General features: G+C 45.4%; 1 protein-coding gene across 2 annotated transcripts in view; it reads left to right on the top strand.

Annotated features, from left to right (window-relative positions):
- The first annotated feature begins 2,167 nt into the window (after positions 1-2,167).
- LOC135388693 (protein amalgam-like) overlaps positions 2,168-20,757 on the top strand; it is a 260,165-nt gene continuing 241,575 nt past the window's right edge. For both annotated transcript variants that reach the window (XM_064618409.1, XM_064618408.1), the window contains exon 1: positions 2,168-2,487. In XM_064618409.1, coding sequence (XP_064474479.1) covers positions 2,376-2,487 — 112 coding nt within the window. In that variant the 5' untranslated portion in view covers positions 2,168-2,375. The remainder of the gene's footprint in view (positions 2,488-20,757) is intronic.

The raw sequence follows: 20,757 nt of genomic DNA, 5'->3' as shown, positions 1-20,757 counted from the left end.
GTGCGAATGCGCATCTGCCAGTGTTATCCCCGCCCACCTCTGTCCATGGCGGCAGGTCCTTTACCCCTTTGCCTTCTTTCCATGTTTGTATCTGGTGTGGTTCGACATCGATCTATATTAAGGAATCCTTGATGTTTTACTGTGACTCTTCGTATATTGGTACGAGAAGGAGTAGTTACATAGTATCCCAGCTGAGCTCGTTCTTGGAAGCTTGAACTATACACGCATCTCAGCTGATGTGAGGGAGTTTTAGGAACCCGTCAAGGTAGATTTAGCCAGGTAGCGAAGGCAAAAAAAAAAAAAAACAAACAAACAAACAAATCTGACCCGGCAACACTGTCATCTCCGTGACTCGAGCGATCCTGGGTGTTGGTAGCACATGTACGACTGTAAACAAAAAAAAAAAAAATATTTACGACGCGCGCATGGGTGGGTGGGGGGGATATATTTATTAGAGCAAATGAAAAAAAAAAGGGGGGGGGAAAGGTCAGCTAAACGGGACGTCGGCATGAGGTTAATGCGTTGAGGGTGAGAGTGGGGCACTGGAGAATGAAATTGCACGACTGGAGTTCACAGGCTGTCCATAAGACCTGAATCGCATGCGTCTTGTATGTACTAATAGTTTATTCATAATTTAAGTACAGGAAAAGCTATCTGTTGCCCCACTAGTACGCATATACGAAATCATCTACCACCTCTGCACGCTTACTTATCCTGCTTCGCTGCGAATGTGTAACAGTAGGCTCGTTTGTCCGTGCATCCTTGTATCCGTGCCATGTGTTCGTGCATTTGTAATGCGGAGTTCGTACACTTCTTGGATTAAACAGGAAGCGACGTTCACATCTCGAAGCTGGAGACCAAGATTATCACGTGTGAACAGATGAGTGCAATGCATCCCCTGTTGCTGTCCCCGCGAAAAAAAAAAAAAAAAAAAAAGGTTTCGTCATGGCGAGACCGGCCACGATAGCGTGAGTGTTAGCGAATCAGCCGTGCACCGTAGAACGCTGTCTGAAAGGTATGCTGTATAAAATATACCAGGCACAAGAAAAAAAAAAAAAAGAGGACATAAATCTAAAACAGAAAACATTTGAAGCAACATCGCACAGCCTTAGCAGCGGATTTGAGCAGATTAGAAGGTGTTCACGATAACGGTTCCCGTATTCTTTTGAAGTGGATGACAAACGTTGCTGATTCCTGATTTGACAGCTTACTCTTTCTTACCGCTTTTGTAGAGAGGCCTTGCCATCTGCTAAAACTCCCACTTTTTGATTTTTCTTTTATTTCGTGATAGCGCCGCGAAACAACTGTGGCTATTAGCGGCATACAGATCTGGACAGATGGAGAGACGACAGCAGGAAGGAGTGCGGGACAGGGGGGGGGGGGGGGTTAGTATGCTTCCTGGGAAGTCTTCAGGGCGAACTGTGCCGACATTCGTCGAGAAAGTCTTCGAACAACCGAGGGAAAAACCTCAGACAGCACAGTCGGTGGTAGGATTCGAACCCACCACCTCGCAGTCTACAGCACGAGCTTGGCTACCACCAACGAGCTGGACGCCTAAACTCCCTAATAATATAGTACTGTCCGATATTCGTCCCCCATAGTCATCAAAGCACAACGCGGCACGTGGAACACATTAAAATGCTGCTGTATGAGAGTTCAGCTTTTGTGTGCAGCTGCCATGCTCATACACAGAATAACCCCCGCTAATAATCAACGTCAAACACCGTACCTTTAACAGCGAGGACGGATAAACACAACGAAACCTCAATTTCGTTTCATTCAAACCAACGTGACTTATGTCAATAGCACACTCCATATGTAGTGTACACAAAAGCGAAGTTAGATTATATTTCAAAACTGTCCCGCTTCCCTCTCTCTCTTCCATTAATGGCATTTCCCTCAGTTCCCGCATCGAAAGTAATAAAAAAGAAAAAAAAAGAAACGGAACGATTGACAAATCTCCATCTCCTCCTTTCCACCTATCAAGCGTCCTCAATCTCCTTCCCCTGTTTCCATCCCCATCCTCAACCGCGTACCCACGTTCCCGATAGTTTCACAACAATCCGCATATTATGACGGCGGCGCCACTGCCTCTACGCATGCGCAATGCCGTCGAGCTCGACACGGCATGCCTGCTTTCTGCACCATAAACACACAAGCGCGGGAGACGAGCAAGCACGCGCGAACTCGAACTCGCAGAGGGCCCATGTGATGACAGCGCGTCCTTGCTTGCCGCGTCGGCTGTCATGTAGCAAACAGCGTGCTATCAACGATGTACACGTGATCAATATCATCCAATGAGAGAACTTGTTTGAGCGACAGTTACGAAAGTGTTGTGCCGTCGCGAATGATTTGAAAAGAAACAGAAAACTTCCATGTGTCCTGCGCTGACTGTCGGCAGCAGCATGTTCACATCTGAACGGTTCGAAAACGTTTTTGTGTTTGTGTTGGTGTGGTGCGCTTTGACGGATACAAAAGAACTACATGGTGAGTTAAAGCCGTCTGTATGGAAAGTGTCGCAGTGTCAGAATGTGCTAACGCAAGAAAGAATCGCTACGGGGTCGTTTTTGTTTTTATTCGCGCGCATATGCCTTCAGCATTCCGTACACGAAGTGCCGGAGTTAACGCTTGTACTCTCGTACGAGAAATAGTCAAAGGGAAGACAATGTTGTGGCTGTCAGAGGTCGCCGAGACAGAGCTGGTCGCAACGTTCCCAGTCCGTGTGCGGAGGATGATTTGCACAACAAACCGAGCGGCGCTTTGTAGTTTATAAATTAATGTTAGTCGTAGGGCTGCACAATGAAATGGGACAACGATAGGCAGAATACTAAAAAAAAGAAAAGACTTTAGGCGAAGTCAGGACGAAGAAATAATGCTTCCGTTTGATTGCTTTTCTTCTCCTGCGTTTATAAATCCAGTTTTAACTTGCGATTTTTATTCGCATAGACTAATTGCAGTGGCGTCAATGGGAATCTCAGCGTTGATATCACGGAAAGGTTTGGAAGCGGGAAGGGTTCACGGGGTATAAGATAAAGCAGGGAAGGGCTCACAGGAAGGTGTACAAATGGCGGGGGCGGAATATTGAGCGAACAAAAATTTTAAAATAATACGTTATTTAGAAGGCACGAAATCTAATTAAGCTGAAGAGGGTAGCATTAATAATTAGAAAGAAAATAAATAAATAAAAAAGAGAGGACGCTTACATAACGTTGCGAATGATATATGAACCGTCTTCCTATTGCTCAATGCAATTAAATTATCATGTTAAATATTACATTTTAGAGTTCATATAACTAAAGCACAGACGAAGAATGAGAGGTCACTACAACGATACAAGGTTATCCTAGCAGCCACCGTGGAAAATTACCGCAATTACGGCGTTTTCATATGAATGGAAATGGGCCTGGCATTTGTTTGAAGACGTAACATAATGAAACTTCGAAACTGACTTGAAACGAAGTCAATCAGCTTTTCACGCTTGCAAACTCCGTCGTGGACTACGCCTAGCAAAGTTTCAAGTTCTCTCAAAGTACGTTTAGCTTGCATACTCTTTGAGGGTATTTATGTACTTGTAAAGTGAGTTTTACACTGATTCGAAGGATAATCTATGCCTAAAAATGAGGTTAAAAGTAGACATTGTCTGCTACTTTCTCCAAGTGCAGGCCGTATCTAGATTGAAAGAAACATATATTGAATATCCGTACGAAGAAGTGTAAGCACGGAATATTATTTGATACTGCTTTTACGTATTACTTTCGATACTCTTTTGACAAGATTCTCCCAGAACAACTTTCAAAATGCTCTGTGGAGAATGCACGCCTTTAGGCATATAGTAACCCCTATTATCGCTTATCGCTCGAAGTTTCGCCATCCTGGATTCATTCCACGTTTCAAAATGGGGTATCTTGTCAATGCGTTCTCAGCAGTCTTAAAACTGCTGTTACCCCTATATCATGTTGGCGTGTTTGCGAAAAACAAGCTACAGCTTGACCTCTTGACGTCAGTAGTGATAACATACAGTAATGGATACGCCACAGAAGTGTCAGTTTGCTGGGAACAAGAAACTTCCTAGTAGCCATATAGCAAACGTCGACTGACGAAGGAACACCCTAGGACATCAACATTCATAATTTAATTGTTGCTGTTGTTGTTGGTTGCATTGCAAAAACGTGTAAACGACTTGTCGTATAGCCTTCTTTTCGCCCCGTATTAAGCATAACTCGTTGACTCAAGTAAAAACAACGAACGTGCGAACAAACGACGAAGGCTTAGTAGAGCGGCATGGTAGCGTGGTACAGTGCTCCCTTAACTATCATGGTATTGGAGCATCTAGTCCTGGTCGTCCTGTCCCAAAACAGCACTACCAAACCATTAGAGACGGCCGCTCGTTAGAAAGTGGGCATGGAAGAAGATCAACGTTCTGTGGTCAGATTTCTCATCGCGCACGTCTCAGAGGCAAGTGTACGGGTGGTGTTCTCATGCTAACATCCGCCGCCGCCTGCTGGGCTGTCCTATGCGCATGTACAGTGCTGAGCAAGAGTTTACGGAACACGCTACGGCGCATTCCTTCATCAGAATGACAAGCTAGCAGCGAACGGGACCGTACGGACTTACAGTCACAGTGACCCAGTCACCTGTTTGCAAGTCCGTATACGGTCCCATTTGCTGCTACCGTGTCACTCTGAGGAAGGAATGCGCCGGAGCGTGTTCCGTAAACTTTTGTCCAGCACTCTACAAGCACATATATGACGATGCTGCGAAACTGTCGCCCGCCACCAAGGCTGACATCCGCTAAAGTTACTTTCATCTTGAAGAATGCTTTCACCAGGAAAAAGTCAGGGTGAACAATATTTGCACTCTTTCCCTGTACGACCATTTGGCGAAAACACACGAAAACCCTAGAAAAGCGGATAGAACGTAACTGAGATTCTGGGGCTCCCAACCAGAAATAAGTCTAATCATCAGCGTCGTTGATAATACTGTGCGATTCTGTGAATGTGTGAACTATTAGTTGAGTTGAGTTGAGTTTGAACGTAACAAAAAGGGTAGAAATTGAAGTGTGAACTATTTGTTTATTTGTTCCTAAAGAAAAAAAAAAACACTACCACCGCATCGAATGCATTCATTGAAGTTCAGAATGTAACGCACAATGACTACAACTATCAGTGTTAATTATGCTCGAGCTACCCACTGGTAGAGAGCGACGTGAAGACCGTTTTGTGGGGATACCTACTCCTAAATTGGCACTACTCGAAACATGTGTTGTCCCACTCTTTAAGCGAAGGAAACAGTCATCTTGCCACTCTCCCATGAGCGTGTTGTCATCAAGTATAGGAGAATTTCCTTACGAGGTAGTCCCCTTACATCAACGGAAACTCCATCTTACACATAAGGCTCCTAAGTGGAGATGCGTCAACGTACGTGCAGGGACAGTCCTGAACGAAGGAGAAGCCGCTACGGGGGGCAGTATACAGTCCTAGTGTACTCACATGAACTTGATGTGCCACGAGACGAGGTTAGTGAGCCTGTACAACTACTGCCCACTGATGAGGTGTGCACTCAGCCCTAGTCTCACTTCCTGGAAGATGGAAGGTTAGAAAATCCAGCGAACCGCTAAGGAAATGTGAAGGAAAGATCCTCGGGACGGCAGCCGACGATGTTTCGAACAGAGTTATGTTCTTCTTCTGGGCGAAGATGACCGGGAAGATAGCCTTTCTCACATCTGGGCCAGAACAAGCTAACGGACAGCGGCGAATCCAAATTTGGAATTTTATTTCTGCGCTATCAACAATGACATCTGATTCCGCTCCGTGTGCGTACTGCCGGCAGTGGCTCCAAGTATTATACGGAGGGCCAGTTGACTGCTGGGAGCCCAAATATTCCGCTGCGCTACTCCACAGTAAAAGCGGAATATGGCACCGCAAAAAAGGAATGTTCTGCAGTATCAAACATGTCGCAAGACGGGCTATACCCTCCGTACGACACACACGCAAAAGATGCACACATTCGCGGAGTGGAAGCACGCCATGGATCAGCTCCTACTGGGGACTCACTCTTCTATGAGGCTGTTCTTTTTTTACATGCCAGGTGACAAGTCAGTGGATAACCATGCATGTATGCATGTGCTTACTTCAGTCACTTTCAGTGGTTTTTCTCTATTTACATTTGAATCGACTGTTTGTCTAACCACGCACTGGAGCAGCAAGTGAACACATGTGACAGGAGAATTGTGACACATGTGAGACAAGGAGAGCACATTATATTCACATAGAATGAAGTGCATAGGAAATATAGTAAACAGATAACAGTAAACATATAGTAAACAGATAGTAAACAACGCAGTTGGCCCACAGCACAACATGACAACAGAGCAGCGCTACTTTCGAACACGTCCTTCTCAGTTGCCCGTTACCAAGCTTTCAGCACTACACTCAGAGATTCTTTAAATCAGCTAGATATATATTTATTTATTTATTTGTGCCCATGAACGACGTGGGTCTGAGTAATGGTGCACAAAATGAGAACGAACAACACATTTACAAACTGCACAGTAGCGCGGGCAAAATCAAAGTGCTTAAGAAGACAACACTTGAATGCATCCCAGGTGTTACAAAACAAGTGAAGATCAGACTTTAAAGATATCGCATTGAACTCTCTCAAAATTCGATACAAGGTGCAATGGTCAGAACGGCAATGTACATGAAAAGGGGTAAACGTCCGAGTAAAAAATACAGGCACACGAAACAGGACAAGCTTTAATAGATAACTGCAGTCTACATAATAGTTAATAAGTTTAAACAAAAAGTGCAAGTCGCGAAGAGAACGGGGATTGGATAGTGATTTGCTGTTTTTTTTAGATTGCGTCCTTACTTTTGTTTCGAGAACTTTGGGTGATTTTATTTCAAACACCACTTCCTCGCAAAGCATCTTTCTGGAAATCGGGTGGAGCCGACAACTGCAGAACGTTGACTCCCCGTATAGAAGCTGTTTCCCATGAACGACGGCGAAAGGTGTACGGATGAAGCCAATGTCATAACTCCGTCGGTGCGCCCCAGTTTTTAGCTATGATTTGCCACTCTGTGGCTGTGACGGCATTCGAGGCACGAACTGTGCCGTTTTTGCCGTGCGGAAAAGCATGAGAAAAAGTGCCGTTCCGCGCTATTAGAGGGAAAAATTATGCAGCCCCCGCCCATAGCCCGCAGCCTAGCCCTTTTCTAATGTGTATGACCGCTCGTGATTATTATGGTAACGATCACTGATACTTCCATAGAAACGTGGACTTGTCGATGGATTCCTCAACGCAGGATGAGTACATCATGTACACCCCTTTCCGCTCCGAGTATAGAGTGATCCGAAATTAGACCATTATGCCCTTGCGGCGTTCAGTTACGCTATCCTTTGTAATCAACGCGCCACGTGCGGGCTCGCACTTCAGTTCAGTACCGTCTACATCGTATCACGTTTCGTTGAAAGGATAGTCGCTTCTCAAAAACGTGCGCGTAAAAGGAGAAAACAAGCCCAGTGTTTGTCATCGTTCGACAGTCTATTTGGCCAAATGTCTATCTCGCAAAGTGCTTAAATGCACCGGGAAACGAATTTTGTAAATTAGCATTGCCTCTGTAGCTGAGGAAGCTCCAGCGGCAGGAACATCACGGGGACGTATACGTCTGAAGGGCGAATCAGAGCATAGTGTGCTGTTGATTGGCATTGTTTCCGAGTGCTTGGCTTACTAAGCGCCTTGCAGACACTTACCGGTCACGTGGCTCGGGGACGTTCCCTCATTGGGTTGTTTTGGTTCGGACGGTTTCTCATATTTGCAAAGAAGGCCTTCCGCTATACTTTCAACATCGGGCGTCTGCTCTCGCGGTGTATTTCAGCTGAACGGAACTGCGCCAGTAATTCGTGCGAAATTTCGCTTATCATAGCCAGAGATCAACGAGGCATGAAATGCCGCCATAGCTTCGGAATGGACGGGTGATGAAGGCGATCCATCCTTTTAATCTTGGATCCCCTATTCGAACGGGGTCTTCTTGGGAAGTGAACTTCGCCGCATTGAGAAGGAGCAGGAAACTCAAAGCCGCCACTAAAGATTAAATGAAGCTCTTCTTAATTAATAGGGGGGAAACGGGAAAGTAGAAACGCGCTCGAGAATTCGAGCTTCATCAGCCTCCCTGGAAGTTTGCTCTCTCTCTCTATCTCCTCAGAGTCAGCGCCACTTCACTATTCTAATTACTACAAACTGAAAATTCGAACTACCGAGTGAAAATTTTTGCCGCGTTTACTTCGTGTTCTCAATGTCAGAAACGAGCGTTTTCTTTGTGGTGAAAAATATGATTCGCGTGCACCTTTTGCATGCTGTCGAAACGTTCCTATAGGATACTGTAATGTCTGAATGGTCAAGATTGGGAATTGACGTCGGACATCTACGTCCACCTCCTCTCGAACGCCAGCATGGATAAGTTTCCCTCGAATAAACACAACGCCTTCACGGTAGCTTTTGACAGGCCGCTTCAGCTCTCGAATCGCTATAAAGTCGGTCTGAAAACTCTCTAAGGCATTTGTAAATGCACCGCAAAGCACAACCGTACCATGCAACATGGAAAGTCGCAGCCACTGAGAAAGCTAAAAATAAATAAATGACGCACACTTTCGGCAAAAACGGCGTCAAGTTGCATGTGCTTAGGTTACATCACGAAACACTGCACTGGAATACTCAAGCACAGCTTCGTTGTTGTGCCAGCACAGCGCTTGAAATTGGGATCCACACAAACCACGGATGACAACATTGTGTCGTGGACAATGTCGTTCCTTCGTGGGCCGTTTCGCAAATGAAGCACTGCACTGACAAGACTCCTGCCAGCCGCCCCTACGAACATAATATTTCAGTATACAGTGCTGCTTGGGTTATACTGTAACTTGCGTAAGACGAGTTGGGTTTGAGTTTGAATGTCACAAAAGAAAAAAAAAGAAAGGGGGCGAAATTGAACTCATGCGTGCGGGGGGGGGGGGGGAGAGATGGAACCAACCAACACGTAACTTGTAGCTATTGTGAAATGCTCTAAGACACACAGAAAAGAAAGGGTGCTGTGATGATCCCAAGGAGACATAGCATCGTGAAACGAAAGTAAATAGCGAGTTTTTAGTAGATTGGAGAGTGTTCGCGATAGCGGTTCCGAAAACATGATAGGCCATTCGCCTTATTCCTTTAAATCACTGGCACCACGTTGCAGGTGTATTCCCTTCTCTGGTTTGTCTGCTTCCTTTATCGTATCGTTGTCGTATAGTGCTTACAATCTACTCAAACTCAAGAACAGGGAGTTCCAGTGAATCGTTTCCACTCATACTGCCCGCGAACGGTTTTGCCGCTGCCCCCAGCCAGAGGATTCCACTTTGAATGACTCCCTCTTCTCATTGGCGCTCCGCGATACCGTCCGCAAAACCGTGTCAATGAAGACGATTCACTAAACTCCCTAAGAGGAAATTTAGGTGAATCATTTTCTCTCAAACGGCTTGTCAAAGGTTCTGCCGCTTCCCAACCATTGCTGCATTTTGAGTCAGTTGCGCTTGCCATTTGTCACCTTCGATACCGTTCAATCGATACCCGAGAATAGGGAGATTCAGTGAATCGTTTCCACCCATACGTCCCGCGAACGGTTTTGCCACTGCCGAACGAGAGGGTTCCAGCAGTTAAGGCAGCAGTTAGATATACTGTTATAATTATTCAAAAGCTTAAATGGTGCGGTTGACCACGAGAGTGAAATGGAAATTTAAGAACTAGAAGATGACGCAGAGCTGGCAGGAGAAGGAACACCAAATGGAGTTTATGTACACTAATTAAGGAAGGAGAGTCAACGTTTCCGCAGTCACCGCTGCCTTCAACGTGAGTGCCTGCCCTGGCCGTCCTCTTGAAGGCAGAGCTGACTGCCGAAATGTCGGCTCCCCTTCTGTAATTAGTGTAAATAAACTCTCTTATTTGTATCCCCTGTAAGCTCTTCTGTCCTCTTCTGGTTTTTAAATCTCTACTGCAGCTATACGTATACAGTTATCTGTTATTCAGAGTTACAATTTGCGCAACTCTTGAACACGTTTGGAATTCGTCTCGCCTAGTAATGAATCAATTGCGACGTATGACGCAGGCCTCGTGACTTTTGGTGATTTACTGACTGTGGATGTCACGCAACGTCTCCTGGTGACCTTCATATCAATTTCCAACTTCCCTTCGCTGCCTGCGGCCTTCAGTCTTCTATATCGTAGTGTTGACCCGTATCGGCACGTGTACTGCAGCAGACAATAAGGAAGCGCTAAGAGCGTTGCGCTCGAGGCACTGCTGGATCAAGCTGCATATAACAGTGTAGTGTTGTAGTATAGTGTAGTGTAGTGTTGTGTAGTAGTATGCAGACTGAAAGCATACTGCAGGCTTTGTCGCCTCGTTTTGTATGATGTCATGAAGACATGTTTTATCTTGCTCTCGGGCGAGTGATTATTTTAAAATGAAAATATTAATTTTAGTGCTTTTGGGAATTAGATGCGTTACCAAAGCCGTTAGTCCTTTTCGAGAGTAAATCTGCGGAAGTTTGTGCGAAGTGTGGGGGCTATTTCCAGTACTTAGGCACAGGAGACTAAGCAATTGCAATCTTGGGAACTAAAAGCTGCAATCGCTCCCCAATTGAGTCTATTTGGCATGCCACATGGGTGCATGCTGCTCGAGAAATGCTGCTTCTTGGGCCGACTTCGCAGAGAACTGTGCTGGTGTTTGCCCGAAACCGTGTGCGGCAAATGCACGGAGAACTCGCAGGCGGTCCGTCCCACACCTATTGGCTGCTATTGCCAGACAGCCAGGCATGTATTGGGCTATTGGCCGTTCCTCACCTGCGTCATAGCGATGACTGAGTACTGCTCCTAGGCCGTAAGGTAAAGCGTCGGAGCAAAGCAACACCGGGAGATCTGGATTGTAGTGAACGCAAACCTTTGCAGAGGTCAACAGTTCCTTGCTCCGCAAGAACGCAGCTTCTTGTCCATCTGCCCACTTCCTTCACATTTTTCGGACGTGGGGCCTACATCACGGCTTCAACCATGCGTGGATCTAACTTCAAACCTTCAGCGTCAATGGGCCATTTTCCTGAGAATGTACAGCGCGTGCGCGGCTCTCGTTTTGGATGAAAACAGCCGTAGCCATTACTACGCTAACGCTGCTATATACCATTTTCCCGTTCCCGAATTGCTTCCGTCAATAAGTGACGCGACGCTTCTCGGCACCAGAAATGTAGGGAAAGGACCCAGGAACGATAACGAACAGCTTTAATGCTGAATGGCCGCACTGCACTCAACAATAGCCTCCTATATACTACATGCCTGCCCAATGAGGCAAAATCGGCTGTTCACGGGGGCGCCGCTTTCCAAGGGTCGGGAACACGGACAGTCAGAGCAATGGCAACCTTTGCCTGCCCTGTAAGCGTACGCTGCCGTATGCTCGGTGCATACGCTGCTCTACAGAGCTTTGCAGAGATAAATGTCCTGGATGAGTACACGCTGTTCGAGCCTCCGTCATCGCTGGATAAGCCAGTGGTTATCGAGAGACGCCGCGCCAGTTAGCGTTGGTACGGTTTCTTTTGGGTGGCATGTCATGTCTCCGACTGTCAGGCGCCGCCGGTTGTAAACTACGCTTCGTACGTAGGAGGACGGCGTCATGACCGATACTGCTGGTATCGTATCGAGATAACTACCACCAACCTAGGAAACAAGCGCCACTCTTGTAGACGACCGGCGGCTGTGCGTTTCGGAATCATTGGGCAGGCATGAAGTATACAGGGTGTTTCACGAAAATCCCCCGGCTGAATAATTCGTGAACAGGTGGCACTATCGAAGAAATTTATTTTTGGTAAAGATCCTGGGACATCGACCATGAACTGAGTAGTGAGCGGCTCATTTGCATACGCTTACTAATTAGATAAACATCGTAACTTTTAGATTTTACTTCGCACGCTTACGCAACCTCTGTTTTACGCATCGGGGCCTTCAGCGAAAAATATTGCAAGAAAAAAACCGCATCGACACTTAGTGATTTTTTCGAGTAATTAATCGGTTTCGGTTTACATATTTCTTTCGCGGAGCAGTGCACCAATGCGCTCTTTGGATCAGCTATCCGGATGTCAATTTCATGTTCATTCGCCTGGTTCACACACGGGTTTGACGGAAGATAAGCAACAGCCGCAAGATCGCAGGAGACGCTTTGGTGTTCCCTCTCCTTCTTTGCACTCTTAAAATGAACTTCACCACATAGTACGGTCCTTGCCAACCATCATCCCGGATGATAACGTTCTCTCCCTTGATTTGATAAGTATGGGAGGCGTATGCCTTTCTTTTTTTTCTTTTTTAGTACCAATGATGCCGTACATAAGGACAAAAAGCAAGGCTCCGCCTCCCGTCTTCAACAAATCGGGCGAGAACGTTGTCCTTCGGAATGATGGTTGACTAGGAGCGTGCTATGTGGTGTAGTTAATTTTTAAGAGTGTATCGACTAGTTCACAGCGCTCGCGGCGCATTCGTCATCATCCATGATAACAGCACGCTATCTCACCTACGGAACGACAGAACCGGCAGTGCTGCGTCCCAGTTGCTTTGGGAAGGAATCAGGGTGTCGAACCGAAACGGTTTTCGTTCCGGTTCTATCATAAACGGTCCGGTACCGGATCTTCTCTGGAGCAAAAAAATAACGGTTCATATCGGTTTTAACCGGTTCCGCTTCTGGTGGACATATTTATTCCCAGAAAAAAAGCAATGCTGCAAAATGTAAACCTGTTTATATGCATACATGGTATTTAATATTAATAGGCAGCTGTGAAATTGGTAGCTCCTATAGTTCCTCTAGGTGACTGTCTGTTCAAATAGGCTTTCTCATTTCTTGAAGCGCATGATACAGACGGACTTGTTTGTCGTGATGTCATATGTAAAGTACTTTCTTGCTTGATTGGGGCGATCGCGTCCCATCCGAATGCCTGTTGCTGATTCCTCGCCAGCAAGCACTACCGCACGAGTACGACGCAAATCGAGGAACACCTTCACTCACAACGCGCTCGACGGCTCCGTTTTCTTTTCTTCGTGTCCTGTTCACAAAAGAGGCGCACTTTGCACGCGCTTGCCTCGCGGATACGTACATGTATTCAACTTCGCTGCTCTCAAACAAGGGACACGTTGCGCGAGATTACCGATAGAGAAGCCGTTTCGCAGCCCCCTTGGGTCGCCATTGCTAGAGAGTCACAACCGGTCACGTGTACCTCTAAGTCTATGTGCGCGAACGATAAAACGTTGCAAAGGGAGCCTAAGGGCCACAGGCTACCGACATACATTGCACCGTAACCGTAACCCTCGTAAAGTATTCATGACATGACTTCAGAACACACGAGGACAGTTTCATTCGCCTACTCGTAATCCAAACCGGCGAAGTTTTTGCTTGGACCGAAAACCGTTAAATAAATTTTTCGGTTTCTCTCCTGAGCGAAAAAAAAAGTATACGGTTTCGATTCCGTTCTTGTTCGCACCAAAATAGCTGGGTTTTTTTCGGTTTTCGGTTCCGGTTTTCGATTCGCTCCGACACCCTGCAAGGAATATCAAAGCATCTCTTGCGGCTGTTCCGGGTCCTGTTCTTCAGTCACCCCCGTGTGTCAACCAGGCGGATGAACACGAAATTGACAGCCGGATAGCTGATCCAAAGAGCGCATTGGTGCACTGCTCCGCGCAAGAAATATGTAAACCGAAACCGATTAATTACTCGAAAAAACCACTAAGTGTCGATGCGGCTTTTCCTTGCAATATTTTTCGCTGGAGGTCCCGATGCGTAACACAGAGGTTCCGTAAGCGTCCGAAGTAAAAGTTCAAAGTAAAGATGTTTATCTAATTAGTGAGCGTATGCAAATGAGCCGCTCACTACTCAGTTCATGGCCGATATCCCAAGGATCGTTACGAAAAAGAAATTTCTTCGATAGCGCCATCTGTTCACGAATTATTCAGCCGGGGGATTTTCGTGAAACACCCTGTATAGGAGGGTATGAAGATCGCGGGCTCGATCCCGGCCGAGGGTGGCAGCAATGTGGTAGAGGTAAACATTCTTCCAGCACCGTGTGTCGGAGATTTCCGGCGCACGTCAGAAGAACCCCAGGTAGTCCAAATTATCCGCAGTTTTACCCTTCGGCACGTGCAACGTGTCGCCACACTGCGCAGACAAACCTTTCGTGTAACATTACGGTACCATTATTGATATGACTCAACAAGCGCAAGAATCTTTTTCTTTCTCTTCTTCAAACAGTGGTGCACAGCTAACTGGTCTGGCATGGAATGGCACGATGGCCTCACTTTCATTTTTCTTTCTTTTCAAAATCCAATCCACTTACACTCCGTACAGAGAGACGCAGCAGGAACAGGGCTCGAAGCCTAAGATAAATACTCAAAAAGTGAATCCACGTAGTATGCTGGAACGAAAGACATGGTAACGAAACTGCGGCGCTTCTCACGTGCATTTGCTTTCAGCCAGTAGCAGACGACATTCGAGAGGGCGCCACATCTCAGGAAAATGTGTCCATTATATATCCCAAGTACTCGACTTGTGCTTCAAAAAACTTTCACTTCTCTAACTTCAGACGTAAACCCGCCTCTCGGCCGCAACAAAGGTACAGCCGGTGTCTGGGATACCTCCAAGTCCTCTTCCTATATATAGCATTACCACTAGCTGTCGTTGCGTTCACTGAAGCATCGGAAGTGGAACGACTGGGCGGAATGACTAGCTACTCTTGATCTGAGTAGCAATCACATCTTCCGGAAATAAAGTCTTAGTTCATGTTTCGATCGAGAGAAAAAATAAATAAAAAATAGCGGAAACGCGGGGCTCACCCTTTCGTGCGCGAGCGACAACGCAAACAGGAAGAGGCGTCGAAGAGGACCGGAAGTTGTGTACCATCGTGTATTGGCAGGAGACAACTGGAGCACTCTGAAGGGTTTAAAATACCACGATGTTGCGCGGCATTTTTACTCCTACTTCACGCAGGTTTATGTGGTTGACCCAGCCTGTGTTTGCCTGATTAACCTTTCCTTTCTTTTTTCTTAATAAATATCCCCACCCCCGAGCAAGAGATGAGAACTCCGTACAATATTAATGTTTGCCACTGTGCTGAAAGTCGTATGATGACTTACTGTTGTTTATGTATTTATTTATTTACTGTCTAAACCTAATGGTCGTGCGGCACGTTGTTAAAGGAAAATGTGTTAAATTTCTGCACACACTTACTTGATTTCCTGCCTTACGAACTACAGTACTTGCCCTTTAGATAGCTAGCTTAGCTTTAATTTAAGCTTTATTTAATCTAACTAGCTTTAGTTATTACTATAGCGTTCATCTGAATATTACTGTCATCATTAAATTCTTTACTAAGAAGAGCTGCGGCACAGTTAGAGTGTATTACTTTCCATTTATAACGCAGTACCTACTGTCGCGCTTCAAGTAATCGGGCTTGAGGATGAATACTAATAGGGAGGTAGCATCTCACGGGCGTAGTTTGTAGTGATGATCATCAGTCAGTGATATAGCGATGATTATCAGTCATCAGTAAAAGGTTGGCTATTTTGCGGTAGCCGATGTCAGCTTGATCATTTGGGCCAAACCCTTGATAAGTTCTTATGAGATAACAGCGAGCTATTTGGGTATGGGCCATTTAAGGCCTTTCGCCGACTCAAGTTCTACTCGGAGTAATCTTACATGCACGCACATATCTTGGTAAAACATGCGTTGAGTTACAAAAGCAGACGTTGACGTGTGCTCATATAATGTGTGCATAACCAAATAAATGACGTAGTGACGAAATGAGGGAATTGTACACTTAGTTTGTGGCCCGCTGCCCCAATGCTATGTGATATGAAATGACGAGGTGATGGGAGAAGAATGACAGAAGTCCTCGGTATGACAAAGTTTCACAGTTTCATACGCCGCGTAGCAACATCCACAATGCTAGCCCAGCAGTCAACGCATGAACTCTTGACTGCATCCTGTTGACTTTATCGAAGTTACACGCAAGCACTTCGTTGTCGTTGCGCTTGTACGGTGTCGACCTGACATGATTTTTGTTACGAACCTGGAGAAGACATTATTTCGCCTTAGCTTTGTGTTTGACGCAGTTTGTTGTTAAGTGGGGCAATTTTACGGTTCCACCGCGAAATCGTATATTGAGGAAATTAGTTGAAACGTATAGGAATAAAAAAATAGCAATCCCTTTCTAGATTGCCGAAAACAACATCAACGAGAACTTTATTTGAATGATGATTTATTTGCATTTACTATAGCATTTCGCAAAGTGCGCATACTTTTACTTCTGTTATGAATTATAATCCGCTGGCTTCGTGTTTGTGAAACATAGCAACTCCTCTCGTGTGAGATTAACCTATCTAAAGACTAGATAACTTGCTTTTACCTGTTTTTCATTTGTCGAGTGCTAGCTCCAGCGAGAATGCGTGAGGCGTACTACACGGAATTGGAATTAGTGATATGCACTCTAAATCGTTTTACACCTTAAAGGGTGTAAATCAAAATGTTCATGGCGCACACCTTTTTAGGTGTGTTTTAACACCCTCATGGCAATTGGGGTGTAAAGGGTGTAACGCCGAATAAAACTGCTGGGTTTGTGGCAATAAGCTGGTAACTGTGTATTCACAATTACCAGCATATTGCGTATAATCAATGTCATTATGCGTATAATCACATTGAGGTCCATATATGTATGCACATCAAGGTGACTAAATATGTGTGTAAACATGCACAGCCGACATACAGACAATCATGTATGGCGTGGCAGCTGTGCATGGCAATGAAGCGTGGTAGCTGTATATAGCTTTTCGTGAAACTGTAGACCTTCTCATGAGCAGGCACCTCCCCCATATGCATGTTCATTACTTAGAACGCTGCATTTATTCGTTTTTTCGAGGCTTTGCAGTGTTGTAGCCACAAATATCTAACCCCTGTAAAATGCATTACGTTGTTCATTATCCGCGACTCATCATGATGAGAGGGCGACTTACCGGTGTTTATTGAGATTGCAGGCATACATGTTATTAACTCTGATACCATTCTTCTCATACAAACATTAACTACAGTTGAGTATGATGAGCACTATCATGTATTTGTTCTGTCTTGCAATGAGGAGCAACGTGTTTTAAGAAATTAAAGCACTATCTCAACAGATCTTCAAAATCTGCATGCATTACCAGATGGTAGACTTGTTGTAAATCCGGGCCATGCACTGTTGTAATGTAACTTCCTGTTCCCTGTAGTTGTATATATTTACTTTTGTTCATGTGAACGAAAACAAGCATACTCCCTTTCTACACCCAGGCGACACACTATCATCATATTTCACCTGAGGGTGGAGTACACCAACGTTACACCCTCAGGAACTTTCAAAACAAAGTTGTAGGGTGTGAAAGGGGTGTAATCGTTGTTAATACACCTATTTTACACCTTTAAAGGTGTGAAACGGTTTAGAGTGTGTATTTCGGGGCAGTCGCAAAATTCAATCATCATTCACTCAAGGCATTTCGCCACGTACCCGCGTGTGAAGGGTACAGCGGAAGAGCAAGAACGCTTATCTTTTTTCATGGAATTTAATCACAATCCAAAATGTTAGCACCCCAAATAATATACATTATTGGGTATAGTACATTATTGTATACATTATTGGAATTATGTTATTGTAGCTGACGCGGAGTTCCTACAGAATTACGCGTGATGTTGCGCACGTCTTGCGTTAAGCTTCAACTCACTTTGTGTGAGATAGACGGTTTTGATATGCGTTACAAATTGATATATGTTCACGAGATATGCTCTTTTAAGCCCCAGGATGTACTCACACCTTGAGCAGTGCAGTGAAGGGTTTCCTGACGGTCGAAACAAGCAGGCATCCAAAGTGTTGAAACATCTCTCGGTTTCAGCAATATACAATTGACCACACGAGAGCACTGGACACGCATCAAAAGCACAACAGTGCATTCCTTTTTTAATCGCCGTCGTTGACTTTCACACTCAGTCTGCGATAAATGCACGGCACCGCGTCCTCTTTCTGAGACATGCGACGTAGTCAGTGAACGCGATAGTGATCGTAAAGCAAGAGCATGCAAGTCATCTTGTGAAACATAACGAGGAAGGTATTTGCATGTTTGAGAGCCCGCTTGCACGAACATTGATGAGATTCCTCAGTGGTGTCCTCAGTAGCTTCGGTGGTGCACCGGGCATGCTACTCCCATCAACGCTGCTCGTGCGTAGAGCATCACTGCCAAAGCTACTAACGACGGCATCAATTAAATAATATTTTGTCTTTCGTGCAAGGATGCCTTATTTTCTCGCGTTCCTTGCCCTCTGTCCCAATCCTCATATTCGGGCGAAGTTAACAGCGCTGCTGCTGCAAAGCCAGCTACCCGAAGCCTGCAAAGCCCAAAGCCTGCAAACTCCAAAGCCTGCAAAGCCACCTATTACATTATTGTGGACGTTTTGTTTACTCCGACGCGGCTTTGAAGAAACACTAAACGGAGAGAAACGGTACGTTGCAGGAAGAGACTGACATGGTCTCAAAAAGCCTTGAAGTTAAGTCCGCGCACCCTTCACGCCAACAAGCCATCAAGCACTCAAGGCAAATGAGAACAAAAACTAAGTACACATTATAGTCCTCATCTCTTGTAAAAGGCAACCGTTGTTCCTTGCTCGACCCGGGTCAAGGAAAAGAAGGAAAAAGGCTCTCGCGTGCTTTCAACATACACGCTTGTACCTCACCCGAGCGTCACTCGCAAGACCAATTAGCAAAGCTGGGCTACTTTGTACCCCAACTTCGCTTTCTCTCTCTCTCTGTTTTTTTCTGTGTTATCCTTGCGGCCCTTTCCAGCCGCAACATGTGAAGGCGCCTCTTGTGCTTGCGCAAATACGCGGGGCCGTTCTTCGCTGAAATCGGTTCTTAATAACAAGGAAATTGGTGACTGTTCGCTCCTTGGTAAAGACGAGGTAGGACTTTCGAAAAATAGTTTTCTTTCTCCTTATATATATATTTTCTCATATAATCATTATACAGTGAACCCTCGTTAATATGACCCCCGATAATCGGACATATACGCGCTTTACGACCATGCTTCTGGGGAACAATGCTGTGAAACCTCTGCAAATCCCCCCCGTTAATATGACAGTTCCGCATTATGACCAAAATTTTCGGGAACGACCATGGTCATAGTAACGAGGGTTCACGATTTTCCAACCATTTATTTGTGCGGTCCTTTTTTTTGGGCACAAATCAACAGCTGAGCGGTCCACTGATTATGAGACCAGAGAACGCTATCCTCACGATCAATCCCTTTATGTTCGACTGTAAGTAATGTGCACATGCAAAACGCAAAATTTCGTACAGCAGATCGATCGCAGTTTTCGATTTAAAAATGAAAAATCAACGGCATGTCCACATCCGGTTTCGGTTTCATGATGACGTCATCATGCGCTGCCGCATCGCGGTGGACGTCACCAGGGTGTAGGACAGGGACAACAGTGATTGAGGACTGTTTCCAGATACGATAAAACTTAATCAGCCGTGTTGTGTCGTATCTGTGGCTTGATGGTGTGACGCACCGGAAACCGGAAGTTACTGAAAATGACGTCACGCAGGCGAAACCTCTCGCTTTCAAGAGAAGAGAGTGAGTGAGGGCGAGAAAGCAGCATGGGCATGAAGGTGATACTAAACCACTGGGATCAGGGATTTTCCAAGCACCCCCTCACACACCCCAAACATCCTCCCCCACAGAAATTTCACATCGAACGCCCCCCGGGGGATATGATGTCCCTTTAACTCTCCGAAATGTGCTCGTTCTTCCTGTCTTGTGGTTCGTCCAACGATTACGTACACACGTCGCCTTCTTTTGCGTTTTGACGTTATAGGTCTTGTTCCTTCACCTGTCGCTTAAAGGTACTGTGAAGCAGCAGGCAAGCTGTTAATATTGGCAGCGGCATTTGAAAGCTTATTCCGAAAGAAACCCACACTGCAAATTTTATGTGCGACAGAAAATTCTAAATATTTTTTTAGTTATGACTGAAATTGCGGTGAAAAAACGCAGGGCGACGCCTGGTGGGAAACAATCGCCTATTCGTCGAGCAACAGCGTTACATGTCCCCAACTCTCTATCGGCTAAGTCATGGGCTAAGTAGCCGGCTTCATGAACTTACTTTGAAAAGTTTGTTCAAAAGAGATAGCTGCTGATATATATTCTCTCAAAATGCAAGAACATTTGTACATCGTGGAAATGAGTAACAAACTGCCAGTAGAACCACAATGAGAGCCACCTACGCAAAAATGCACAACGTCCGGCAAGCCGGTGTGGTGATGGTAGCGGTCCACAGATGTCGCTGCACGCTCCATTGTTACTGGCATGTTTATGTCCGCCGCCCTACATGGCGGGAACTGCGGAGTTCGTGTTGGGTCTTAGACACAGAGCTGCCCGTAATATTGAACTTTTAATATTCTATCTATCTTTATTATTATTATTTCTATTATTATTCTATCTATATTACTTTTAAAAATTATGAGGTGGATTTGAACGAAATTTTTGGCGTTTGTCTATGAGCACATAGGCCGTCAAATGAGTCAGCAGTATAAAATTGTACACCTGCTGCTTTACAGTACCTTTAAGTTCATCTAGGACATATTTATCGTACCTTCGAATTTCACAGAGTGAACTAGTCAGTGTGTCAGT

The sequence above is a fragment of the Ornithodoros turicata genome, chromosome 3 (assembly GCF_037126465.1).
Source record: "Ornithodoros turicata isolate Travis chromosome 3, ASM3712646v1, whole genome shotgun sequence".
In the NCBI taxonomy this organism is placed as follows: Eukaryota; Metazoa; Arthropoda; class Arachnida; order Ixodida; family Argasidae; genus Ornithodoros; species Ornithodoros turicata.
The sequence above is the reverse complement of the archived record's forward strand: the minus strand, read 5'-3'. Positions and strand labels throughout refer to the sequence as shown.